The sequence below is a fragment of the Notamacropus eugenii genome, chromosome 1 (assembly GCF_028372415.1).
Source record: "Notamacropus eugenii isolate mMacEug1 chromosome 1, mMacEug1.pri_v2, whole genome shotgun sequence".
Taxonomy (NCBI): domain Eukaryota; kingdom Metazoa; phylum Chordata; class Mammalia; order Diprotodontia; family Macropodidae; genus Notamacropus; species Notamacropus eugenii.
Genome location: NC_092872.1, coordinates 700,166,095 through 700,193,638, shown reverse-complemented (window position 1 = coordinate 700,193,638; position 27,544 = coordinate 700,166,095). Strand labels below are relative to the sequence as shown.

General features: G+C 47.1%; 1 protein-coding gene across 4 annotated transcripts in view; it reads right to left on the bottom strand.

Moving 5' to 3' along the window:
- The window catches only part of GSE1 (Gse1 coiled-coil protein), a 795,746-nt gene that overhangs the window by 45,811 nt on the left and 722,391 nt on the right, over positions 1–27,544 (bottom strand). For all 4 annotated transcript variants that reach the window (XM_072636234.1, XM_072636235.1, XM_072636232.1 and 1 more), the window contains one exon: positions 21,841–22,059. In XM_072636234.1, coding sequence (XP_072492335.1) covers positions 21,841–22,059 — 219 coding nt within the window. The remainder of the gene's footprint in view (positions 1–21,840; positions 22,060–27,544) is intronic.

The following is a 27,544-nucleotide window of genomic DNA, read 5'->3' as shown; positions in this document are numbered from 1 at the left end:
TCAAGAAATGATGAATGTAGATAAACAGATGACAAGTGGAAAGGAGCCCAGTATAGTTTTACATAATGTGTACATGTGCGCATGTTTACAGATATCTGCGTATTGTGCATATATACCCATACTTAATTGCAGCCTTCTTTGGGGGGAAGAGGAAAAAAAGGAGGGAAAAAAGTAAAAAGTGCACAGCAGAAAACAAAAGAAAACCAACCAGGAAACCAAGAAAAGCTGGGCAGCTTAGAAAATGATGTGTAGTACTTACTACATAGGTTTCCTTGAAACGGAAAGTGATTGTTTTATCATACTCCCTCACTCAAAGCGAAGTCAACTGCAAGTCATGTCACCACTTCCCTGATGTCATGGTCCTCTTTGAAAAACAAAGGACAAACACAACAATATTGTGTTATATGGGATCCTCTCATGCTCTGCTGTGTACTTGGCAATTTTTTCTTTTCTCATTTTGCATTTAAATTTAAAATAAATTTTAAAAATTACCAAAAAAAAGATGAACATGAAGAAAGTTTGGGAAAGATTTTTATGAACAGATGCAGAACAAAACAACAGAACCCCAAGAATCATCGAGGCAATGACCATAATTCCACGAAGGAAAACACAAGGGAAAGACTCAAAGCTGGGACCAAGCATGACCTTGGTAGACTCACCGACCCTGCCTCCTTCGAGAAAACTACATTATTTTCAGGCATGGACAACAGTTGCTTGGCTTGACTGGATGTTTGTTCAAAGGGAGGATGGGTCTATGTCTAAGAGATCTGGGGGAGAAGTACAGCAGCAATACGGCCGTTAAGTTGCAAGGAAACAAAAGCAGATCACAAGCCTAACAAGGATAGCTGGAGGGAAGAAAGCCATGTGTGAAGGGGAGGGGTAGCTCCAGCTGAGGAGAGGGGAGAAGGCTACTGTTGCATGCTGTGGTTTCTATGTCCTCCCACCCTCTTGGCTACAATAGCCTTGCATGATGGTGGCTGCTAATAATTCTTCCCTGGAGTAGCCTCTTCCAAAGAATTACTTTGTATTTCTTCTATGTTGTTTATGTCTGCGTACACAGCTTCCCCCAGTAGACTTATAAGATCCTTCAGCGCCAGGAAGTTTCATTTTCTTGCCTCCATCTCCAGTGGCAGGAACTCAATTAAATGCTTGAATGGCATAGCAAGGCAAAAGATGCATTTAGCAATCCCTGACCCTCCTTCCTCTAATTTCTCTAGGGTTGCAAGGTGGGGTCTCACCTCATTCTCTTTGAATTTGGCTCTAATCATTTTGCCCTCCAAGGCCCTTAGGCCTGGAAACAGGATGTAGGAGCCATTGCCAAAGCAACATTTCCCAGTCCCTTAGCTCATGGGGGAATTCTAGTGTTTAAAGGCCCTAGGCTTAGGCCTCAGCAAGGCTGAGTTCCTCACACCTCATCTATTCAGCCCGTGAACCACAATGGTTATGTAAAAAGGCCGTGTGGTGCCAATTTCCTCTGCCCCCTCCCTCAGAGTTGGCTGTCTCAGCCGAGCACCCATTACTCTTCCTTAAACCCACAGTTAATTTCCTCTGATGGCTTAGTTAAAAGGCAAAACCAAACAGGGAAGGGCCTTCAAGGAAGAAACAGTCAGCCAAAGAGATGAGACTGATGTGTCAGGTAGTTTGAACCCAGAGGCCCTTCCATGTGCAGAAAGCCACACAAGGTGCTGTGGGGATAGAGGAAAGAATTGGGACACACTGACCTTGGCCACAAGGAAAGACGATGTAACTGGAGAAAGACAAGACACACGCACAAAGTAAAAATACCTTAAAGCAAGAGGCAAAAAAGCCACAGAGCACAGTGAACAGAGAACGTATACAACTCCCCGTGAGCGGTGAAATCCTAAAAGGCCACCCAACTTCTGCCCCTAAGAACACTTGCCTCTAACGTTGAGCTCCTGGAGCAGTGGCAGGCCCTGGAAACCTTTGGCTTCTATCTTCTGGGATCAGTTGTGAGTTTTACCAGTAATGTACATGCTAATGACTCATATGGGGAAGATGCTCAGAGTTCCAAGATGGCGGAAAGGGCTTGTCATTGAACATGGGCATCAGTTTCCTTATCTGTAAAATGGATGAGTCCAACCTCCCCCCCAAGGTCATCTCTTGCAGTGCTAATGGACTGTATACATCATCTCCACCACAGAATAGAAGCCTGACTGAGGGCAAAGGCTGGTTCATGCTTGGTTTTGGTTACAAGGGGCTCCTTTGCATCAGAACTCAAGGTTCTAGTCTTAGCTTGGCTGTCATATAATGATGGCCTTCTTTGAAATCTGATTTCCCTTCTCAGGGCCTCATTCTGGGATTCTGAGGCATTGGACCAGAACTGTCTAAACATTTTGCGATTCCACAGGACAGATTAACCAGGTGAACCAAAGGGGTCAACACTGAATGCTCAATGAGAAAAGGACAAAATGACAACCACACTAATTTGCTGATGGTAATGGCAGCCCAGTTATATCAGTGGGGAGGGGATCAAGGTTGCATACAGTGCCTCCCCTCTGTTCTCCATATCTTTATGGCTTAGAGTAGACACTTGCCTTCTCAGATTTTTTTGGAAGGGGGTAGAGAGGGGGAGAACAGCCCCTGATCTATAAACAATTCTGCCCCTGATCTATAAACAAGAAGGGACTGTCTACAGGTCAACGGGGTTTGGCAATGTGCTTCTTCAAAGGGTGAAGCCACCTACTAACCTACTGGCCGAGGAACTCTAAGCCCTAATGAAGGTTAGACTTGTTGGTCTGCTCTTACCCTCATCTTTTTATCGTCCTTTCAGTTCATTTATTATCTGAAACGGCTACCGAAACGGGAAGTAAAAAGGGAGGTTAAAAACAAAATGTGGCAATAAAAAAAATTTAATAAACATTTAAATGAAACTGTCTGATAAAAATGGAGGTAGAAGAGGGAAGAGGGGGAAGGCCTTGCCCGGGCTTTTGCAACTACCCTCTTAAATGCCCAGAGGTAGCGGAAGTGAATGAACAACTAGAAGAAGAGTAGAATGAAAACAGGATTTTCAGAAGAAAGTGAATTTTGAAGGAAAAGCAGAGAGGGATGTGGTCTGGTAGAGATATCAGAGATCCTGGGTTTGAATCCTAACTTCATATCTGAATGATACAAAATCCCTTTACTTCTCTGAAACTCAGTATCCTCAAAATGGGAGGGGCAGATTGGAGAGCTGGGAAGGAATCTTTGAGATAACCCTGCCCAAACCCTTTCAGGATCTCAAGGATCCTCTGGGTTCTAACACCTACGAAGGTGCTAATCTCTGGAAGCTGACTCTTCTGACTTCACCATGCTCCATCGTGGGCTACCTTCCTTGGCCACCTCCACCCCCACCACACTTTTTAAACTTCCTTTTGCATGATGTCTCCCCTCATTAGACTCTGTAAGTTCCTTAAGAACAGGGACTGTCTTGTTTGCATTGGTATCCTGAGCACAGTGCCTGGCAGGCACATAGTAGGAACTAAATAAATATCTACTGACTGACATTCTCTGTTCTTGGTTCTGAGGACCCTTCTAGATCTAAAGTTCCATGATTTCCAGAGCTTTAGTTCCTAGAGTAAGGGAGAGGGAGGGGAAAACACAGCCCAGTGAAGAGGTAAGGGAGAAATCCCAACCAGATTTAAGAAAAGGACAAAGTTTAGCTGCCTTGCTTCAGGCACAAAAAAGGCTATTTATGCTCAGGTGCCTTTAAATCTACTCCCAGCTCAGGCTAGGGCAGAGTGTCTGGATGTTCACACTTCCTCTGCCCTCAGGGGCTTCTAAACTCCCAGAAGCCAGGATCAGGCCAAGAATAGTGTGTGTTTGCGTGTGTCTCTGAATGTCTATGTGTGTATGGGGGGAGGGGTAAGATGAGTCACACTATCTCTGCTGGAGGGTACAGTGACCCAGAACCATGACTGACTCATTTCTCGAGAAAAGTAAGTAAACCCTTTTCCCAAGATGTCCTAGGGTGAAAGCCATAGGGTTCAAGAGACCAGAACCCTGAACCCAAAAGTTTAGGCTGGCCTTAGTGTAGCTGAACTTATCACTGAGGCCCCTAGGGGTTTAATACTTACCAAGGGAGACTGGCGTTCCAGACCCAACTCCATGAGGTTAGCTAGTCCCTTCATATACATGCTGAGCCTTGCTTTCCCCAATTTTAAAAGTAGGACAATCCTGCTACTTCCCATTTCCCAGAACTACTGAGAGGAAGGCATTTTTAGTAACACTAATGTGAGGACACAATAAGACAAAGAGGTTAAAGGTGGAAAAGCCTGGCTACACCACTGACAATCTGTGAGACAGACCCAGGAAACACAACTACTAATTACGTGACTTCCCAGAAGATTGACCCATCTCCATTTCAACTGAGGACATGGATGTGTTATGCCCTGGATCCCAACGTTTAAAAAAAAAAAAGCAGGAGGAAAAGGTATGAGCTATATAAACTCCAATATACTATTTACTCTTTAGGGGCAGACCCAACAAGGCCTGGGGAGTCCTCCTAGGGAACTTTCACTGACGCAGATCACTGTATCAGATGTCAGTAACATCTAGCCTTAAGACAATTATTTGAGGTTGGGCGACTTTTCCAAGGCCACAGTGCTCAGTTATGTCAGTGACAACACCTGAACCCAAGTCTTCCCAGCTCCAAGGCCAACTGTCTGTTCCACCTCTCAGCAAATTCAACATTTAAAATAATACAATGTATGCATTCATATAGAGTACAATATGCTCATGCCCAGACATATTAACATACATACACATACACCTTTCTATTACAAAGGAGCGGGTGGTTCTTAGCCTTTAAAACAGGTTCCTTCTGTAGAATATTTAAAATGACAATTCAAAAGATTTTTCAACAACAAATACCAAGCCACCAACTGGACAGACAGGCACATCTGTCTGGTACCTGATAACACATCTCATGGGAGCCTCAGGAAGGTGAAAAGGGTAGAAAGAATCTTATCACAGGCCTGTTGCCTTAGAGCTGGGGTGGGGGTGGGGAGAGAGTGGGACCCTTGAAGGTTGTCTGGTTCAATGTCCTGGATGAACAGGTAATTCTAGGGCAGTTTAATTCATTAGCCTATGGTCACACAGTAAATGACAGATTAGGATTTGAACTCAGATTCTCAACCACCAAACCCCAAATCAAGGTCAGATTTTGGCCATGGAGAGGTAGAAGAGAACACAGGAGGTCAAATTCAACTCTTTATTTTTAGAATGGAGAAAGGTTGGCTATCCTGCCCAAGGTCACACAGGTTGTGACTCCAGAGTCAGTACTATTCCCAACATACTGAGCTGCTTCAGCAATTTAGCTGAGAAATGGGAAAAGTCAAGCTTATGGGTGCAGATTTTGCACACTAAAATCCCACCTAAATTAGCTGAGGCCTGGAAGTGAAGTCTGAAGAATGTTGGGAGTTCAGAGGCCTGGGTCCCATTAACAAGCTTTATGATCTCAGGGAAATCCTTTCCCTCCTTTCTCTCGTCCTCCCTGCCACTTCTCTTCCAAATTTCTTCCCCAGGGAAATGAAGGTGTTGGGGACTAGTTCATGTCTAAAGTCCCTTTCTGCTCTGACAGTCTAGGATCCCATGCCTGGCAACAGGAGATGGCTAAAGAAATCTAGGTTTGGAGCCAGAAAATCTCCCTCTGCTCCTTATTTTTGATGTGGCTCTGATCAGGCCATTTAACTTGTCTGGGGCCTCAGAGTCCCTTCCATAAAGCAGAGTGGCTGGTACTGACAGAGGGCTGATGGACTGAATATGCAGAATGCATTGTGGACAGGGAAAACGTGTAAAGGGGTTTTCCTTGACTATGCATATGTTGCGATGGCTTTTCTTGTTTCTCCTCAGTGGAAGGTGGGGACAAAATAAAATGCCTGTTATTTGAAAAAAAAAATTAATGAATACAAAACCCACAAAGGGTTAGTCTGCCTGATTTCTAAGGCCCCTTTCCAGCTTGAGGCCCTGTGTTTACCCTGAACAGCAGAAGGTACCAGGCAGTGCCATCGACTATTATACAAAATGGGGGAGGAGAGTGGCCTTCTACCTAGGACAGCGACTGCCCTAAAGAAACAGAAGCCATCGAGCTGAAGGACATTATCCCTTCCAAGTCAAGTGATGGGGGTTTCTGGGACAGCACGCTCAAATAACTAGAGAAGACTAGCCTTCAAAGGCCTAGATACTGAGCCCTAACCCTGTTGACAAGAGCCCAGAGTCATCAGGTCTGAGAAGAACTGAATGGAAAGATTACATGGGGAAGGAGGGAGGGAGGGAGGGTGCCTTCCCTTTCCCACCACCCTCCCCCAGTCAGGGTGGAGGCCAGAGCTATTAGTTACAGTGCCTTATTAATTATTCCCGAGTCTCTCTGAATTAGTTTCATTTATAAGAGCAGAAGGGGTGGGGGGAGAGGAGAGAGGGAGATAGGAAAAGGCTGCTTCTGACAAAGGAAGCGAAGGCTAGGGATTTGACACCCACTGAAGTGTATCTTGTCAAGGCAAGGCCAACAGCAATTAGCAGCCTAATCCCCTCTGTGTTAGGAAACCATTACTCACCCCGATAGCGTTAACAATCAATACCATCACAATGAACCCAGCAATTAATGAAGCTAAAGTCTTACTTCAAAACCTTAATTCTCACTGTGTGGCTTTAAACAGGAAGGTTTGTGATCATTATAATTAACTGGTGGTATTCAGCAAGGAGTTAGTCAATGAGACTAATCTGAATGGTAGATGACAAGAGACCCAGCGTGACCATGTCACCTTTGTTGTCTGACCTCCTGAGCCGGGCTCCAGGAGAGCAGATTAGTGGGGGAGGCAGACAGACAAATGGAATTAACAGCTGAGACCCCAAAGAAGCAAGAGAAAAGAGTGGGGAGGAGCTAAGAAACCCCTGATGCCCATCAGGTAAAGAGAAAGTAGAGAGGTGGCACTCCTGGGCCAATCTGGCTAGAGAGAAGATAAATCAGTGGGCCAATGCATGCTTACCAGGAGCCTCCTACAAGGAAGGAGGACGTACGTGGCAGCAGAGGGAGAGACTAAGATGGGGCCCCTGATCTCAAGGGGCTTAGGCTCCAGAACAGAGAACAGGTAAATGTGAAAGGAGAAGAAGGGATGGTGGGCAGGGACTTCGACAATCAACAGACACTAACTGTGTGCCAGGCCAAGGCAAAGAGACAAAGGGCACACATACAAAGAGACATGAAGTGGATACAAGACACTTCTGGGAAGGAGGGTCGGAGCAGCTGTGGAGACTCCTGGGGATGGAGGGAAAAGCAATGAGGGGTTTCTAGAGTAGCTAAGTAGCACTTTGAGCTGGGTACCCCAGAAGATACAAAGGATTCAGAAAAGAGTGTATGTGAGGCAGAAGGGAGAAGAGAGGGAAGAGAAGAGAGAGGGAGGGAGAGAGAGAATAGGATATGGGGAAGTGTGACGGGAGGGGGGGTGTTGAGAAGGAGAGGGAGAGGGAGAGGGAGAGAGAGAGAGAATGAGAATAGGATATAGGGGAAGTGTGACAGGATGAAGACATTATAGGAAATCTGCCATGATTCTAAAACCAATACATAGTCAATTGTGGTCTGGTTAATCAAAGTGGGTCAACAGTAAACTCATGGCCTTGTGCAACAGTAGAGTTGAAAAGAACCTTAAGATCTATAATATTAAAATGAGAAGGACTTTTAAGAGAAAATTAATCTAATCCCTCTACACATTTGACAAACAAGGAATCTAAGGTACCCTGGATACAGAACAAGTCCTGGAGTCAGGAAAACGCAAGCTCAAATCCAGCCTCACACATGCACTAGCTGGGTGACCCAGAGCAGGTCACTTACCCTCTGCTTACCTCATTTCTTCAACTGTAAAATGGGGATAATAATAGTTGCTTCCTCCCAGGGTTGTCTGAGGACCAAATGAGCCAATATTCCTGAAGCACTTAGCCCACTGCTTGGCGTGTGGTTGGCACTTAATCAAGTCTTCCTTCCTTCCCAAGCCCAACAGACAGTTGGTGAGTGGCCCTAAGATTTACTGACCATCATGAGAATGTACGTGTTCTAGGAAGGAGAGGGAAATACCACTCCCCACCCCCCAAGAAAAAGACACAAAAATGTGTGTGTGTGTGTGTGTGTGTGTGTGTGTGTGTGTGTGTGTGTGTGTAAATGGACAGAAAACTCTCTGGCAAGGTCTGGGCCCAACTGAAGACAATCTCAGCCAACAAAAACCTCATCATAATACTGGTCTTGCTTGGACTTGTATTTTCCACCTCTTATAGCTGCCACCTAGTTGGAAATGAGAGGGACTAAGGCAGGTGGTGGGTCTCAGAAACGAAAAACAAACTCACAGATTTATGAGTGTTTGGAAGGAGGGGGGAAGATAAGGAGAGGGAGAGCAGGAGGAATTGGGGGGGAAAGATTCAAGGAGATGACAAAGGGACAGATTCCAAGAAAGGTGTTTTCTTGGGCTCTCACCCAGGCTTAGTGTAGCCCAGGCCCTTGGCCCTGCCCCAAGTTCTGGCTAGTCTGTTCAGGTCAGGGGAACTGACGGGAGACCAATCAGGACAAGCTCTCCTTTCACTTGCCAATGGAGGCAGGATCCTAGGGAAATGCCCATCCCTGCCTGTCTCCACAGGCCTCAACAGAAGCATGATCACCTTTCAAATCCTGAATGACCTCTCTGGTCACCCATCAGAATCCCTTCTTTTTAAAGTGAAGGAAATGGAAGATTCTTCGCACAGGGTCTGGCACACAGTAGGCTCCTAATGAATGTTCATTCTCCTCCTTTTCTATTTGAGGAAACCCACAGGGCACAAAAGGAAAAGTAATGAACCCAGAATCAGGAGAACCTGAGTTCAAATCCACTAACAATTACTTATAAGCCAGCTGTGGAACGCTGGGCAAGTCACGTCTCTCATCCTCAGTTTCCTTATCTGTAAAATGGGAATAATAACAGCCCCACCCTCCCAGGATTGTTGAGGGCATAAAATCACTTTGTAAAGTGATTGGCAAACCTCCAACTGCCCTATAAATGCCAGCTCTTATTATATGCTGACTGCCCAGGGTTAGAGGTACTGTCAAAGGTGGGATTTGAACTCATAGTAAGAGGAAGTGTTCTTTACACTGTAGCCAAATTCTAGAGGTAAGAGACATTCTCTCTTTCTAAATCTGACATTCCATATTCCTTATCAGAGGAGACCAGAACCTGGATATGTGGCCTCCTCCTGGTCCAGGGGTCTCTATACCTTTTAACAACCTGGCTTCTTGATCAGATACATTCTCTGGGGGGCTATTGCTCTGGGGACAGGAAGCAGCTGCCCACAAAGAACTGTCAGAGTGGACTGAAATCAGGAAAGAAGGAAAGGTCAGGACCCTCAGTCACCCGCCTCACAGCCTGCTCCCCACCAGCCTTTCCTATTGCAGGAGAGGGAGGGCCCTTCTCTGAGCTTGGCTTCCTGCCAACACTTGGCATAAACCTGACCATGCATTTCAAACCCTTTCCTGACCCCAATTAATACCCATTTGGGGCCACTCAAGGCACAAAAACCTCTGGAAACTTCGAGGGCATGGAAAACCTTTCAGTATTTTTTAAAAATGAAAGTCATGGGGAAAATGTTAATGAGGCAATCTTTTAAAATACACACACACTTCTGATGCCCCCTAGGAGTTTAGGAACACGAAAGTATTTTATATGTTACTCAGGTCTGTTCAAAAGATGCAAACATTTGGAATATGGGAAGGTTCTTTGGAAATAAGGACAAAGAAGAAGAACAAGCAGGAGATGTTTGGGCCCTGCTAAATAGAGTGCCGTTGGGTTACCACTATTTTCTCTCTGAATTCAAGGTTCTTACCTCAACCAGGTGATGCAATGTATAGAATGCTGGGTCTAGAGTCAGGAAGTCTCCTCTTCCTGAGTTCAAATCTGGCCTCAGACACTTCCTAGCTGGGTGACCCTGGCCAAGTCATTTAACCCTGTTCGTCTCAGTTTCTTCATCTGTAAAACGGGCTAGAGAAGGAAATGGCAAACCAACTCCAGTATCTTTGCCAAGAAAACCCCAAATGGGGTCACAAAGAGCAGACACAAGGACTGAGCAACCACAAACCCCAACCACATCATTCCCAGTGCAAAATGAAGGGAGGAAGGAGGGAAGGACACAAAAAAGTTTCTAACCTACTGGTTTACAGAGATTGCTGCTCTAGGTTCTCGGTAACAGGAAGGTAGATGTCATGTTAACGCCTCACTGGACAAATTCTCTTACCTCTGGACACTCTCCCCAAGGCTGGGCTAGGATCAAGTGCCAGAGGGTCATTACTAGCTCTTGTGCCCATGGGCCAATCCCCCAACCTCTCAGAGCCTCACCTATTTCTTTGGTAAAATTACTGACATTGTTTGCAGTCTGACCTCAAGGGGCTATTGTGTAGAAAAGAGTTTAGCCGACCTCGACATGCTCAGAAATGGGAGTGATCACCACATCCCTCCAAGCTCCCATCTGATGGCAACTTTCAGTCCTTTGAGGCAAGGGACATGCCTGCCTGCTTCTTTCTCTCTCTTCTTCCCCTCCTCCCAGTTCTCAGGAGGCTCCCACTCTACTGTATCCTCCTCCTAATGTAAGGCCTCGGAAGAGGGAATTGCAACCTAGCTGAACCGGGAGCTGATCATCTCAGCGCACCCGGCCAGACGGTGGGCTTGGGCTGAGGCAGGATTTCACAATCACATTACACAGTAGTTAAGTCTAAGTCAACACAGGGGATGTGTAGATTTTCGTTATGAAATGAATTTACTGGGGCAGATATTTGTGAATACGTGCTAAGAAAAATGACAGCTCCCATGGAGAGGCCTGGGGCTGGGGGAAATATACGCATCAGAAAAATCCAGGCTAGAACTGGCTCATGGGGGCAATGGGCTAACGTAGCTGGAGGTTTGCAGAGGTGCAGGGATGGCTCAGAGAGGTGGCTGCTGAAAAGAGAGGGAAGGAGAGGAGAAAGAAGGAAAGACAGGGAGGAAAATACAGAAGGGAGTGGAAGAGAGGAAAAAGGGACTAAAGAAGAGAAAATAATCGGTAACAGGAAAGCCTCTAATCAATACCCTCTCATAAACCATCTCCCTACTTTGAGCTAGGGGAGTATGTAACGGAAAAAGCCCTGGATTTCAACTCAGAGGATGGAGCTGGAAGAAAGATCGCATTCTGACCTCATTTTAGAGATAAAAAACTGAGGTCCAGGAGAGGAAGGGAGGCGGAGGGAGAGGGGGAGGGGGAGGGAGTGTGTCTGTCTGTCTGTCTAGTAGGGGATGGTGGGAGCAAGGGCAGGAGGAGACAGCAATACTACCCTCAGAGCAGCCAGCTGAGCCCCACTCCTGGTACAATGCTCAGCCCTCAGGCAGTTGTCAGCACCCACCCACCCTTTGAGGGCCCTCAGAATCCCTGGTGGGGTAAGCCCTGGGCCAGAGAGCCTCCTTTCCCTTCCTTTTCTCCCAAAACACCAACTCTGTCTGAGAAACAAGCCTCAGCCTGTCTTGATTTCCAGGAGCGGCTGCTGCCACTGCCACCATCCCCCCAGTCATCCCCCCAATTACAAAGAGAATGAGAATGAGAAGCCTCAGCCCTCGCTCACAAGGCAGAGAGTTAAACAGATGGGACTCCAGATAGAGGAGGGGGACAGGGATGGGGGGGGTGACTGCTTTGCCAAACCATGCTAGTATCATGATTGACACATGTACATGAACTTCCAAATGGATCGCTCATGATGCCAGCCAGGGTTTTTCCTTCCCCCTCACCCCTCTTTACTGTTGTTTTGGTTTTTTAAAGAGACAGTCTCCAGAGAGGATATTTCAACACACAGATTATCAAACACAGATTTCTAATGGTGATATTGGCAGCTTAGATGAGCCACTGATACTTAAAAGCCCAGATCCATTGAACTGGACCACACTTTGCCCCCAAGACAAATGCCAGGCCCAGAAACCCTAGAGGTCATAGGGTCACTCTCTGACCCAGGGCCTTCTGAATGCCATTCCAACTCAATAGTTCTACTCTAAAAGGAGCTTGGAATTCAAATCCCAACAACCATCAGGAAGCCCCAGCCCTGGTTCATGTCAGAGATCTAAGTCATCTGAACCTGTTCTGCCACCCACTGGGACAGGTTGGGTGGGAGGCAGTAAACCTGATCCTGCCACTTATATGGGCAAGTGGCAGCCCTTAAGGATGAGGTGGAAAGACCTCGAGACCTAACTGCTGTTTTTACCACTCTGGGTGATTGCCAACCATCTTCCTTCCCCATTCATGTTTCCTCATCTATAAAATAAAGGGATTGGATCAGAATCAGGGCTTCTTAACTTAAGAATTCATTAACTTTTCAAAAAATCTACGATATTGATAATTATACTTCAGTATAATTTGTTTCTTTCACAATCCTACATATTTTGTTTATTTAAAAACATGTCTGGGAGAAAGGATCCCCAAATTTTCCCAGCCTTCCAGAGAGGTCTAGGACACACAAAAAAGTTAAGAACCCCTGGATGGGAGGATCCTTATTTAAGGTCCCTTGCCAGAATCACTGAGTCATAGAAAGTCAGAACTATGACATTTTGGGAATGCCAGGATAATGTCATTTCATATGAGCCACTGAAGAAGAAAAGAAAGAGGATTGGTACATGCAGCGGCTGTACTAAGGTCCTAGGGTTCCTTAGGCCAATATAGAAGTCCTCCGGCTTCCAATGGGAGGCAGCTAAGACCCAATGCCTTGCTAGTCTTCATCAAGGTACAGACTTATTTTGGGCAGGAAAGATGGGAAGGAGAAGTGGCCAATGGCAAGGAGAACGGGAATGCTGAATGGAGTCACCCTTTAGGCCAGGGCCTGGGCAACACAGGAAGCAAAGTGAATTCACCACTGGGGAAGGGAGATGGTTGGGCCCTCCCCTTGCTTCAGATTCATGCTTCAAGGGCTAAGAACAAGAAGAAGCCACATCACAGGTCACAGATACCCCAACAAACACGAGAAGTAAATGAGCTTCCTCTCCCCTGCTGAGGACCAGGGCCCTTTCTACTTATTACCAGCAAGACAAAAAAAAATTACTTTTTACAGCTGGCAAAAACGGAAGGAACCTTGGTACCTTTGTTCCTTGAGAGAACCATCAGTGAATTTCTTTTTCTATTGTGGATTCTAACCACTGAAGTCAGATTCTGTTTATAAGTTCTGGGGTAGGTTCTATTCTTCTGTATCTATCTCTAGATGGATGCTATGGGAAAGGCTGGCTCCCTACCTCTCCCCACACTGACACACACGCGCACACACGCACGCACGTGCGCACACACACACACACACACACACACACACACGAGCAGGTTGTAGCTGTGTTCCCCACTGGAAGGCAGAGCCCGCAGCGGTAGGGGCAATACAAGCAGATGGTCACACAGCTTGCCTGGGCCTCAGCTCCCAGTACAGACTCCTAACCTGCAGCTTGGCAGTCGCCACTGCTGTGTCATGCTTCAGAGGGCCAAGGTTGGGAATTGGCGCTCTTCAGGGGTGAGAGGTGGAAGCAGGGAAAGGAGAGGACAGGGGCAGGGGCGAATCATCCAGGAGAGGTCAGAGCTAATGGAGGTGTGGTCAGCCTCCTGGGAGCCAGCGGCCCCACCTGCAATCTTGCTCACACAGCTAGGGCAATTTTAAAAAATAACAATAAAGTCAAATAAAATAAAACCAATGTCTGGTGTTTTCTCTCAGTCAGTCCCCCATCCATGCATTTTATACTGGTCGATGGAAACGTGGCCAGGAAAGGTCAGCATCACCGGCTGGGTCGACAACTGCTCCCTGCGAGCCCCTTCTTGGGGTACCTGTGAAAGCACCTAGTCCCTCCCCCCAGGAGGCTTCAAAGTTCAACAGGGCCACAAGACTGATTTGTGGGAAGAAGCCTTTATAGGATCAAAGTATTTTCAGAATGGAAAGGAACCTGAGAGACGATTTCTCCCAACTTTACAGATGAGGTAACTGAAGCCCAGGGTGGTGTGGAGTGATGGGCTCTCGGCAGTTGGAAGCTCTGGGTTTCCATCCTAGCTTTAGAAGACTCCTCAGAAATGTCTTTGAGAATCCTATTCCCTACAATCCCCTCTTCTCTTCTTGGCAAGGGTTGGGGGAAGGACCCACGATTTCACTGAAGTAGAGAACTGCCAAAACACTCTTCCAATGAAGATTAGCAATTGTTCTGAAACTTCTATATAGTCTTAGAATTGCCCAGGAGATTAAACAACTTCTTATTATTATTCAGTTGGGTCCAACTCTTTGTAACTCCATTTGGGGTTCTCTTGGCAAAGATATTGGAGTAGTTTGCCCTTTCCTTCTCCAGCTCATCTGACAGATAAGGAAACTGAGGCAGAGTTAAGTAACTTGCCCAGGGTCACACAGGTACTAAGTGTCAGAGGCTGGATTTGAACTCAGGAAGATGGGTCTTCCCCAGGCCCAGAACTCCATCCACTATGGAGCCATCTAGCTGCCCCTCATTTGCCCACAGTCACATAACCTGTATGTGTCACAGGCAAAATGTGAACCTAAGCTTTCCTGACTTCAAGGCCATGGGAAGCCAGCTCTTTAGGCACTAACCCAAGGTTGGTTCAGTACCCCTATTTTATGAAGTAAAAGTCCCAATCATCAAACTGGATTGACCAAGGTTGAGCCCTTTCCCCAGAGATCGGAAATCCCAACATGGAGGCACATGGTGGCATGGATTTCATCCTATCTACACACACACACACACACACACACACACACATACACACACACACACACACACACACACACACACACACACACACACTCTAAGATAAGCCTGGTAACACTTGAGGCTTGATGACAGCCTGAGCTTAAGAAATGAGATGTTTTCCCTACCTAAGCAACGCACCATTCTGGTGTCGAGTCAACTGTTCAGAAGTCTTCGACAGAGCTGTCTGGGGCAGAGTAGGCAAGAGTAGGCAACATCAGCATGTAGTAGGTTCAGAAAGACATCCACCCCTTTCCATGCAGCTCAAGCATCTTAGCTTGGCTATATTAGTCACTTCCAGCCAAGAGCTGTCCAGTCAGTGCCAACAGAGGTTTGGGGCTAGGACCATGGATAATAAAGCCTGTTCCACAATCACAGCCTACCCTATGCCTTTTTCAACTCAGGTAGGACTCCCTGAATGCATGCAATCCTTCCCAATGGGGATCCCAGGCAAGAATTAAAGGGTCATAGAATTTAAGGATTAGAAGATCATGTTATCCAGTTCTATCCTCCATCTAAAGCACAAAGCCCCTCTAAGATATCCAAGATGCATAGTCCTTTCTAAGGAAGAGAAACCAACTTCTTATGCAACACATGGTGCTGACTCAATACAACCTAGCACTGCTGCAGAAAAAAATGTCCTACTGATGATGGGATGCTACCAACAAATGCCAGCGTTGGTAGGATCTTAAAAATCATCTAATCCAACTGTGCCCACACCTGAAGCACCACCGTTTTACAAAGGAAAAAATGATCCCCAAAGAGGGAAATAAGTAGCAGGTCATATACCTGCTAGATCTAGATATTTAAGGTCCCCCTTGGAAAACAGAATCCAACCTTACTTTACAGAGTTAGAAGACTGAGACCCAGAGGTCAGGTCAAGGTGGCAAAGCTAACACATGCTGGAGGCGGGATCTGAACCCTGATCTTCTGTCTCCAAACTCTGTGTACTCTACTATCTCCTTTCACATCAGTGTGCACGCAAGGAATGTTTCCAGTGTGTCTTGGTCTCTTAGGTAGGTTCATGACAATGGTGGCCAAATACCACTGGGATTATTTATAATGGCTATCTTCTACTTCCCACTTGGCCTCAAGACTCTCACCAGTGAGGAAGAAACAGGATGAACAAAGGCCTTAGAATTACTGGTCACTGCATCACAATGCTCATCTCAAGTTAATGCCTCATCTTCAGAAGCAACAATGAGATACTTCCTATGGTAAGTAGGAAGAATCATGGATTTGGAGTGTTCAAATCCCGAGTCTTCTAGTGACTACCTGTGTGACTTGGGATGGGTCACTTCCTTTCTCTGGGCCTTAGTACACTCTTCTGTAAAACAAAGGTGTTGACCCAGAAGATCTCTTAAGTCTAAAAGTCTCTAAAGCCCAAAGTGCCCCAAGAACTCAGAATCCATCAGCCTTTCCTTCACTAGTTAAGTCTATACTCCCCTCCTCTTTCTCCTTCCCAGGGCCCAGGATCCAGTACAGTACTCCCTCCACCAAATCCTGCTGATGGTGGCGCCTTGTCCTTCTGCTCAGCTCCAGCCAGTTCTCCAGCCCATTAGTGAGACAAACATTCAGATGTGCATTTCTGCATCCAGGCACCCAGCAGTCACTGATACTCTAATTTAACAGGGGCAGTTTGGCTGCTCTGAGAACACATTTAGGAGCCTTTAGGAAAAATAAAATTTCAATGAAGCATATCAGCACGGAAACCTATTGAGGGGGACAGATTCCTCTTTCCTCTTCATCCTTTCTCTCAGGGTACAGCAAATGATATGGCATTTGGATTACTTTGTCTGAATTGAATTTTTAAACTGCACCCTCGAGACACGATGCTGAGGAAAGACATTAGCCCATGAAAGGATGCAAAGAATTCAGTCCTATGGCTAAAAATAAGAAGCAACTTGAAGGGGAGGAAGGGGAGGAGGGGAGCTGAGGAAGGTTAAAAGGTGCGCTATGGAGATAAGCCAATAGCAAAAAGGAAAGAAAAATACACACATCGGGAGCTTTTCTGCAACTGACAAAAGGTTTAGGGATAAAAAATAAATAAAAAAAGCTGTCCTGTTGGGCATGGGATCCTTTGGCAGGAGTGAATAGTTGATTAGCTAGAACTGCAGCTCTTAGAGAGGCTGGAAGTAGGGCCAGACTTAAGCTCCCCATAAATTCAGTTTTGCTATTTATTTACTCTCTGCTCAGATCTGAGAGCAGCCTCCTAGGCTCTTCACTCTGGACATTCTTCCCTATCACCAAACACCATTCCCTTTGTTATAAACACACACACACACACACACACACACACACACACACACGCACGCACCCACCCCCCTATCCAATCCTAAACACATTTCAGGCTAGAAGGGCCCTTGCAGGTCATCTTTAGTCCCAACACTCTCACTTTTCAGGAGGAAAAAAAAGCCCCAGGGAAGGGAAGGGACTTGCACATCAATCCCTGGGCCAGAATGTCCTTGGCAAAGGGGAGTACAATGTCCCTACTTTTACTTCTAAATTCCCAAGTCTCAACGGGCACCATGATAAAACATGGCCTGTTGAGTCATCATTGGCTCCTAAATAATAAATTCCAGTAACTCCTTATTACTTCTAGGATCAAATACAAAACCAATTGGCTCTGGCTGCCATTTAAAGCTCTTCATAATCAGACCCCTTTCATATTTTACTTCCCTTTACACAAGCAACAATCCAGTAAGACTGGATTACTTGTAGCAACTTGGATGAGACACTTATTATATGCTGCCTCCATGTCTTTGGCTGGCTGTCCTCCATGCCTGGAATTCCCTCCCTCCTTAAGCTTCCTTTTAAACCATAGCTGAAATTCCACTTTCTGGCAAGAGGCTAGTCGTCCCTTCCTTCTATAAATCTGTGTTTGCATACTGCTGCTTCCAAGAAAAAGAGTCTTATTTTGGTTCTTCTTTATATCCCCAGCACACAATAAGCACTTAATAAATGCTTATCGACTGACTGACCCATAGGGATGCTCTAGGGAGCAGGAGAGATTGGCATCTTCTCTTTTCCACCCCAGCAGACATCAACCAATGGCCTTTCTCACCGTGACAGACTATACCAGGTCCACCATACCACTCTCTGGTGGCCTCAGTTTTCCAACCAGTCACACCCCACCCCCCAAGAATAAAGAGAACTGTGGTCTGAGTGCATGCTGGCCTGGCGACTGTCCAGGTATTGGAAATAAAGACACAATGGGACCTCCTCTCCCTCTTTTGTTCTCCTCCTTCCTGGCCTAGGCACTCTGCAGTTGCCTAAGCGTCTGGTTTGAGTCCTGGGGAAAGAAGAGAAAGGGGGCAAATTCCCTCTTTTTCCTCCTTGGTGACTGTTGTAACACACCCCCGGTGAGAAGATGCCTTCTCTGCTTTGATCAGCCCCCCTTTCCAATGAACAATGAACCAGCTGGCAAATACAGGGGTGAGGAGAAGATGGGTACTTTCCATTCAATGACCAGCAAGCCCAAATTAACCTCTACCTTTCAAAAACTCCATTTGGAAAGTGGGTCCACTCAAAGAGAGAGGAAAAAAATACTACAAGGCTCAGGAGCAGACCTAATGACAGTGTTAGCTAAAAGGGGAGGCTCCCCAAAACTAAGTTACATTTTTATTTGTCAGTTATAACTCCTGAGTATTCTTTTACACACACATGCACATGCACACACACGCACACATGCACACACACACACACACACACACACACACACACACACACACACACACACACTCCAGAAAAGACTTATGCTTCCCTCTCCAAATCATGTATGAGCCAAGGACTTGTGTTCAAGGAAGGAAGGAAATGAGGATTTACTGAGTGCCTATTATGGGCCAGGCACTGTGCCAAGAGCTTTATAAATTTTATCTAATAACAACCCTGTGAGGTGGGTGCTTTTATGGTCACTGCTTTATAGTTGAGGAAACTGAGGCAAATAGAGGTTAAGTGACTTGCCCAGGGTCACCCAGCTACTAAGTGTCAGAGGGTGGATTTGAACTCAAGTCCTCCCAAGGTCAGCACCCTATCCCTATCATCCCAACTGCTTCTAGTCAAATGTAAAAAGCACTGACTTGAGTTGGCTGGGATACTTATTGGCTCTGTGCCCTGTGTAAAGTCACAAGCTCTCTGTTCCTCAGTTTATCTGTAAAGTAGACTACAAAACATACTGTCCTACTGGGCTGTTGGGAGACAAGTGCTTTGTATAACTTAACAGTAAGGTAGAAATTAGAGTTTATATTATTATGAAAGACCATATTCAAACCCATAAATATGAATGTCAAATTTCTAGCAGGGGAAATATCTCAAGGATAGTACAGGCCTGATCTACCCCCCACCAGGGAGCAGCCAGGTACCAGGAGGCAAGTCCTCATGGGCTTTTGCCATCACGACTGTTAGGAAAGTACACTTTGTTCCCTGATGGGCCAGGCCACACAGCCCCTGGCACAGAGCCCTGGCTGCTGGATGCCTAGCTATTCAGACCTGGGGAGATGCCAGAAAGAGCCAAGAAAAAAAAAAAAACAAAAGCCAAACTTAAGATCCTGTTTGTAAGGCTGAAATCTTTGGAAAGGACCAGGTATGAAAAAAAAGCTTCCTCAAATTTCTTCCCCCAACTTCCTACTTCATGTGCTCTTACTCTCCAGACTGAGAAAGGATTTTCCTCCCACCGGTGGACAGGTTTGCAACAGTCTTAGCAAGGACTCTCGGCTCACTGGACTGAGAATCTCTTCCAGTACCACAGAATCTAGGCCTGGGGCTACCTGCATGGGACAGCCTATGCTTGGCTGCTGTATATCACAAGGGCTATTTTTACCCAAGAGAAGCCAGTTTTCTGCTGAGGCTGTTATAATCCTGGCTCCAGAATCCTATGCTTCCCCCTGCCTATCTGATCTTCTGAGACTTGGGGGGGAGGGAAGAAAAAGTACCTAGAGATGCTGAGGATAGAGCTCCAGAGGGACCACCCGTGTCTTCCCTCTTCCTAGGGGGCCCTCCATCATCTTTAGAGAAGCCCTAAGGTCTCTGGGCTTAGCTCCCATTCCCTGCTGTAGGACTCTCAGGAGGATTCCTCCTTTCCCTCCCTCAGGGTTTTTCCTTATGTTGGAGGTGGCTAAAACCCTTAGGTGATCCCTGGTCAGGGGAAACTGCCTCAGAAGAGGTTGGCAGGCAGAGAGTGACAGGGGAACGCACAGACTTCAGATGAGCCATCTGCTCTTTGTCTGACTCATAAGCCAGGGCCCAGAATGGCAAAGCCCAGTGGCAGTTTGAGTGCACAGGCACACGTGTGTGTGTGTTTGTGTGTGTACACACACAGAATGGTACATGTGGGGCATGCACTGCCCATTTCTGATGAGAAGGGTTTGCTAGCTAAGGCCATCAACCTTACTATCATATCCCCTTTCTTAGGTCTTTGGAAACATTAGTTCACCAGAGGTAAGGATTATAAATGAAGAGGCAATAAGATGATAAATGCTCACTTGTGCAGAAATGGATTCCCATCCCCAAACCTCTTCTCTGCATATTCCCAGGGGCTGAGGTGAGAATGGATGCTGTGTGGAGCAGTTTCGGCTCTAACTCAAGTCCCTCAAGACGGAGACCCGCAAAGAAAGAGACAGCATAAATAGGGCAGGAGAAGGCCTCTCTTTGCCCCATGGAGCCCTCTCTGACAAAGATCCATTTCCCTCCCTCAGAAACTCCTCCACCTTCATTCTTTCATACATTTACTGAGCATTCCACTAGGCTGTGGAGGAGGCCATGGTCCATGCCCTCCCATAGGGAAGGGTTAGGAATCAGGGTCTGAGACAGGGCTAGGCAAAAGCAGAAAATAGATCAGAGGCAACCAACCCAAAGCCTCAGTGTCAAGCTGGACAGAGGATTCCTTGGGGCTACACATGAGAATTCTAAGCAAACAGAAGTCACTAGAGATGGGCATGGTAGGAGCAGACATGGGATAGCCAAGATAGTCAGTCTAGGCTTGATGCATCCATCCTGGAGGAAGGAAGGGCATTTCCTGACCTGAGGGTCTCCATCCAACCCTGAAGATATCCCCTTTTATGGAGTGAGGGCTTGGGAACGTGGAGCAGGCTAGGATAATGGCTCTAGGGATAGACAACCGCCATGTGTGAATGGATGGGGACTCTCAGTTGGGGCCAACTGCTGTATTTTTCCTAATGATCTGTCCCTCTATACCTCTGAAGACCTTTAATATACCACAGACAGAAAACAGGGACTGATGTCTGCTTCAGGAAAGAAGGCCTAACAAGAGGAAAACATGGCTAGTGCTCTACAAAACAGGTTCAAGGGGAAAAGATCCAGGAAATGCCCCAAGTTCTACTCCAAACTCTTGCCGTATGGCCTGAGGCTAGTTACTGCCCCTCCCTGGGACTCCTCGTCCTTACAGACACAAGGAAAGGGTTGGCCCAGCTTCTCTGTTCTGCTCTGATCCTGGAAGTATATCAGGGAGAGTGAGGTGAGGGCAGAGGTTGTTCAGAATGGGAGGGCAGAATGTAAAGCTGACCTTTTTGGACATTTATCCAGGGTAGGAGTTATTTCTTAATCTGGTGTCCATTTTTTAAAATATTCTGATAATTCAATTTCATTATAATTGGTTTCCTTTATCATCCTATGAATTTTTATCTTTATAGGTTTAAAAATATGATTCTGAGAAGGGTTCAGAGGCTTTACCAGATGGCCTAAGGGTCCATGGTTACACATACAAAAGGTAGAGAGGCAAGACTGATTTTCTCATTTTACAACAGAAGTGAGGATAGGAAAAACTGAGGCCTCAGTCACAAGATGGTAAATCAGCAGAGCTGAGATTCGAACCCAGGTCCCCGACTGTAATCTGACGCTTTCTCTGCTATGCTACCTTATCTCTCTTGACAACACACACCCACACCCACACACAAGTTCCCTCGAGGAGTTTTCCTGGCTATTAGGCTAACAGCTATTCCCCACTGGCCCACAGTACATGCTATTTCGGGGAACTGAGTCTCACTCTCCAGGGAAGGGAGGGGACGAGTGTAGGAAGCCTAAATCCCCAACCTCCCTGTTCCATCCATCGGATGTGGTGCCTGGACGACACCATCTCCTTCTCTCTTACCTCTTGGTTCCTCTGCCTGTTTTGCGAGTTTGCGCAGGGCAGCAGCAAAGCTGGAGGAAGGCGCTGCTTGAACTGACAGGTTGCTGGTAGCTGCTGGGCTGCCATTGGGTACAAGGGAGCCATTGAGAGGAGAAGGGGTCAAGGGGCTGACGGTAGCAGTGGTCCGAGTCGCTGTTGAAAGCATTCCTATGGAAGGGGACTTTGGCTCATGGCTCATGCCTGAAACAATCAAGAAAACAACCGATCACCAAGGTGGGGGAGGGAAAGGGACCAGTCACTGGGATAACACCCAGAGGCCGGAGCAGGTGAGGGGTAGCTGGGGAGACGCAACCTCATAGAGTGGGAAGAGGCAGGACAGAAAGAACCGCCGCATCTTCAGAAAAGGCCAGTTGGAGGCACATGTAATGTTCCCCACCCCCAGAGACAGCAACACTCATGAAGAAATGATCTAACCAGCAGTCCCTTTAAAGCTGGTTAGACTCAATTTTTCATGGTGGACTGTGGTGGATAGTCTTTTAAAGGGGGTCATCACCATGACACGAGCCTGGCTGATCCTGGGGGTAGATGCCCGCCAAAGCCTGTGTAGGGGAATTTCTCCCAAAGCATCAACCCTTAAAGTTGCTCAAAGATCTAGAAATCCCTATCCCTGATGCTACTACCTTCTGCCTTTCGTTTCATGCCTGGGGCAGGGAGATCATAGAGTGAGAAGAGGAGAGTTCTGGCTGACTGACGAACATATTCACACTAGGTGGGAGCCCTCCCCCCCACCCCTCAATGCCAGTAAGTCCCTTCTGCTAGCCCTTGGCTGAGTAACAAAACAAGGCCAATCTATCTAGGCCTAGAATGCCACCTTGGGGATCCTATCACCAAAGATACAGGCATGAAAACTTTTAGGAGAATGGTGACTGGAACAGGTTTTAGGGAAGGGTAGGGAAGGGGGCTGAGGTAAGAAAGAAAGAGAACAAAAAAGGAAGTTAACCTAGACCTTCGAAAGCTGTCTGTGGTCCCCTAATGGGGTCCTTACTGCATGCCCACTAAAAATAAAACATATGAAAAATAAAAACCAGGCCCCACAGAAACCTCATTTCCCACTCATGAGTCAAGCTCAGGCCCCAAGGGCTCGACACCAGCTGACGCTCTTGTCTCCACCTGCAGCAAAAGCCTGTCACAGGCAGGGGCCCCTCAGAACAACCAGAGATGACACCAGGCTTCCCCCTCCCCCCACAGGGGGCACCAGTTCCCCTATTTTCTCTTCCCCATAAGGAGTTCAGAGCTTTCAATTTCCCTTTTAAGTGTCAATGAAAAAGCTGTGTTCTTCTCGTACAATCAATAAAACCTTGGCTCCTGTTCAACTCAGCTCCATCTCAGCACAAGGAGGAAGACCAGGCCATAAATAAGTTTTCCATTAACATTTTCGACCACCTTTGCAATTCCAGAGACAGAAAGGGCAGCCCTGGCACCGTCAGATGTCCCCTGCCCCCTCAAGGTGGGTACATTAAAAAGGAGTAAATCAAAGGCCTAACCCGGAGACCACACTCTCAGAAATAAGCCCAACGGCCAGGACAGTTGGCACTCTCCGATTAGGCTGCCCGCACCAGGAATAAATTAGCCTCCCCCAAATACAGCCAGAATCTGCAGGAATGACAATGGTTTATACCAGGGGAGAGCAGAAGTTACACGCTGCAAGAGCCTCCAAAATACATGGGAATGAAGGAGAGGTAAAATGAGCCTCCAATGAGATAGGGGGGGAGGGGGGGCAGGGCAAGGAGGGCCCCTCCCTGAGCAGGTATGCTTCAGAGACAGCCAATCCTGCCCCGGGTCAGGTCAAAGCCACTCTCCATCTGCCAGAGAACCTCTTTCTCAGGGGATTCCCCTGACTCACAAGTCTATTCAAAACAAGCCTAATTGGAACATGCCCCTACCCCCCTCCCCCCTGCATCCCTGCAGATGAGCAGGCTCAGACACAGGCGCCCAGCAGCCTTCAACAAGACAGAGGAAGATGAACAAGAAACCAGCTCCCTCCCCTGCTGCCAATTCTCCACCCCTCTGTTGGAGGGGGAAGGAAAAAAAAAGGGAAAAACTACCAGCTTTCATCCAGGGAACACAAGTAGGGTGGAGAATCTTGGACTTCGAATCAAACCCTGCCTCCATCTTACAGATGGGGACCACAGCGGGCAATGACTCACTCAAGGTCACACAGGAAGTCAGGATTCAAAGCCAGGTCTCACCTTTTGTACAAGGTCTTTTCCACTGCTCAGTGCTACCTTTCCTCTGAGACGACCTTCCAGTGTGTTCTATGTATATACCTTGTTGGAATGTAGTTCCCATTCCCATATTATCGAGTGAGCTCCTCAGAGGCAAGGACCCAATTTTTGCCTCTCTTTGTATCCCCGGCCAGGCATGTAGTAAGTGCTTAATTGACTGATTGGTGGGAGCTGTCCCCCCCTCCACACATAGGGGTTTCTCTGTCCCCTAAGAGGCACATTTCCATATGTCAACAGCATCCCTTTCACACACACACACACACACACACACACACACACACACACACACACACACACACACACACACATTTACTGTTAGGAGTTCTCTGGCCACTTTTTCTCTATATTTCCTTAAAAAAAAAAAAAAGAAAGAAAAAGGTTCCACATCGAGTCCCTGCTCAGGCTCAGGAGGAAGCCCGGTCTGGCAGTAGGATTGGTTGGGGTGGCAGGATCTTGGGGTGGGATGGGAGGGAGGAAGGATATTTTTTTAATCTAACCAAGAAGGGCTGGAAAATTGCTGCAGAGTTCAATGGGGTGAAAGGAGCTTGTGAGCTGGGGAGCGCTGGTAACGGTGGCTCACCTAACAAAGCCCCCGCCAGCCACAGAGGCAGGGCTGCCCACTGAAAGCAAGCTGGCCGACCAGCTGCCGAGGTGTCACATGACCCCAGCCGATCTATAATATTCAGGGTTGCAGGGAGATAACAGTGGTGGTTTGTCAGCAGGCCAGAGCAGCAGGCCCTATTGAATGTGTCTGAGGCAGCATTGATCCAAGCATTTGACCCCTCTGTGTCCTCAGCTCTCTCTAGCGATGAAAGCAGGAGGGGGCCAGGCTGGAGAGAAGGGCTGGGGGACAGAGCAAGCAGTGGGCCACCACCAACGTGGAGGGGGAGAGAAGGTGAGAAAAGGGGGTGCAGTTAGGAAAGAGACATGAATCTACCCCTTCTACTAAATGGCTTGTTCACCCAGTGGCAAATATTAGCATTGGAGGATCTGAACTGTGACCTGGGACCTCAGAGGTCAATTATCAGGCTCCCTCCTACAAAGGCCCAGGGAAATAAAGTCACAAAGGACCAAAATCACACAGGAATGTAAACCAAGGTCCTGACTCTACTGCACCTTAAGGAGCCCTTGCTCCTAGGCAAGATTTATTTGGCTGGAAGAATCTGTAACCCCTTTAACCCTCCACCAATCCCCACCTGGCTACTCCCCTGCTCAGCTGATAGAAGGCACCTTGGACATCTATGTAACCTGACCTCATTTAACAAGTGAGGAAACAGGCCCACTCTGGACAAGTGACTTGACCAAAGGCTCACTAGGCAGGTTTCCAACTTGAGTCAGTTCGCCCTGAATACCCTGGTAATTTTTTCCCCTCTGTCTGACTGCCTGCCTGCCCTGGCTTCTCCCTTTCATCACTCTACCTAACACACAGTACTAGAAACATGAGGTCTCTTCCTTGGCTAAGAGCTAGAAAGACCTCAGTTCAGATTTGACCTCAAGACACTTACTGGCTGGGTGACCCTGAACAAGTCATGGTAACATCTACTGGCCTCAGTTTCCTCATCTGTAAAAATGGGGATCCTAACCGCACCTACCTGCCAGGGTTGCTGTGAGGATCAAATGAAATATGTGTCTGACACAGAGTAGGTCCTATATAAATGTTAGATGTACACATATATGTAAACATCCAAACATCTGAGATACATCTTGTTGTTGCCATAGCCAGTGAAACAGATGCCGCAAAGACTGAGACCTTGTCATTGCAGAGAAAAAGCAGAGGGGTCTGCTGATGTGGGGATGCAGGCCACTCCTGGGGTGCAATGGAGACTGGGCTATTCACTTTCTCTTTCCACTCTGATCCAGGAAGAATCTAAGCAGCCTCTCCCACTCCCAACCAAAGGGCCAAAGTGTGATCAACTAGGGATCCACCTGCGATGTTAGGACTGGCATCAGGTCGGTCCCTTCCAAAAGCCCCTGCTCCTCCTTCTTGATCAAATTTCTTCAAAGGAAAGTCATGTCAAACATTTCCTGTGGACCTACTATGTGCAAAGGGCTGCGCTCAGAGGAAAGGCTCTTCCTACTCCCCAGAGGCTAGGTAGGGGAAACCAAAACACACACAGGACCTGGAAAAGCAGCTTTCAAGGGTGAGGTGAGAATAGAGAAGGTACAAGGAAATGCTGCACCTCCAACCACCCCTCCCCCATCTGCTGTTTACCTGTTATAGGACCTGAACTTCGGAGTTTCCAATTCCTCAGTCTGTAAAAGTGGCCTGAACAGTCTCTCATAGTAATAATGGTAACAACGGCACTTTAAAGATTGCAAAGTTTTTGACAAATATCTCTTTTTATCCCCACAACAACCCATAGGAGGTGGGTCCTATTATTATCACCCCCATTTTGCAAATGAGGAAACTGAGGCAGACAGCAGGCAAGTGACTAGCCTGACATCTAGTCTAGTTTGGACTCAGGTTTTCTGGACTCCCATATGCCCTCTATCCATGGTGCCATCTCCTCCCTCTGTCTCTAAAGTCTATCAGCATTAAAGCCTCTATTTCTCAGAGAGGGATGGGAATCATCGAGGCTGGGGGCTCCATGGAGGAGGTGAGCCTCCAAAATTTAGCTTGGAGAGGTAAATTAGTGAAGAGAACACTGGCTTGAGAATGGAGAACTGGGCCATATATACTTGGGCCGTTCTTTCCTTCTGATTAAGAGTGTGTGTCTTCTGCCCAGTGAAGAGGTAATATTAGACTCAACTATCCCTTAAGGTCAGATCTAAGATGGATCAAGTCCATACACATACCTGGATAGCACAGACCTCCCTATCTGTAGGGAACAGATGCCCACCTCTAACATCCCCAGAGAGAGCAGGGGAATGTATAACAGTGAGCACTTGACATCCACAACCATAAGTCACACTGGAAGTTTCACAGAATCTTAGGGACAACACATTCACTGCTCATTCATTCTCCAGACATCTTCAGTATGGGCTGGGATTGGGAGGCAAAAACCAAGCCACAGACCTCTGAAGACAATGAACTCACCCAAGATATTCTTAGCCCAGCCTACAAGTCCTGACCTGAAACATTAACAGAGCCCAAAAGATGGGGTCAAAGAATATAAAGGGGGGAAAGCCATTCACATGTCCACCCAACTGTCACCAGCTGTCCACCATTCATCAATGCCATGCACCCATTCCATCTTTCTACCCGAGTCCCCTTCGGTAGCTGCCTGATACACAAGCATCTCCCCACAAAGATACACTGGCCTTCACCCAGAAGCACAGACCCTCAGGAAGATTCACAAGAGATGAGCTTAGGGGTCACAGGCTGATTCCTTGTACTACTCCAAAAGGTATGGGGCTAGAAAGCCCCTCTATTTCCTGACTCAGGATAAGGAGTGTTTCCAGTTAGTCACCTCTCTGAGTCAGACAAGGCTCCAGTTTGT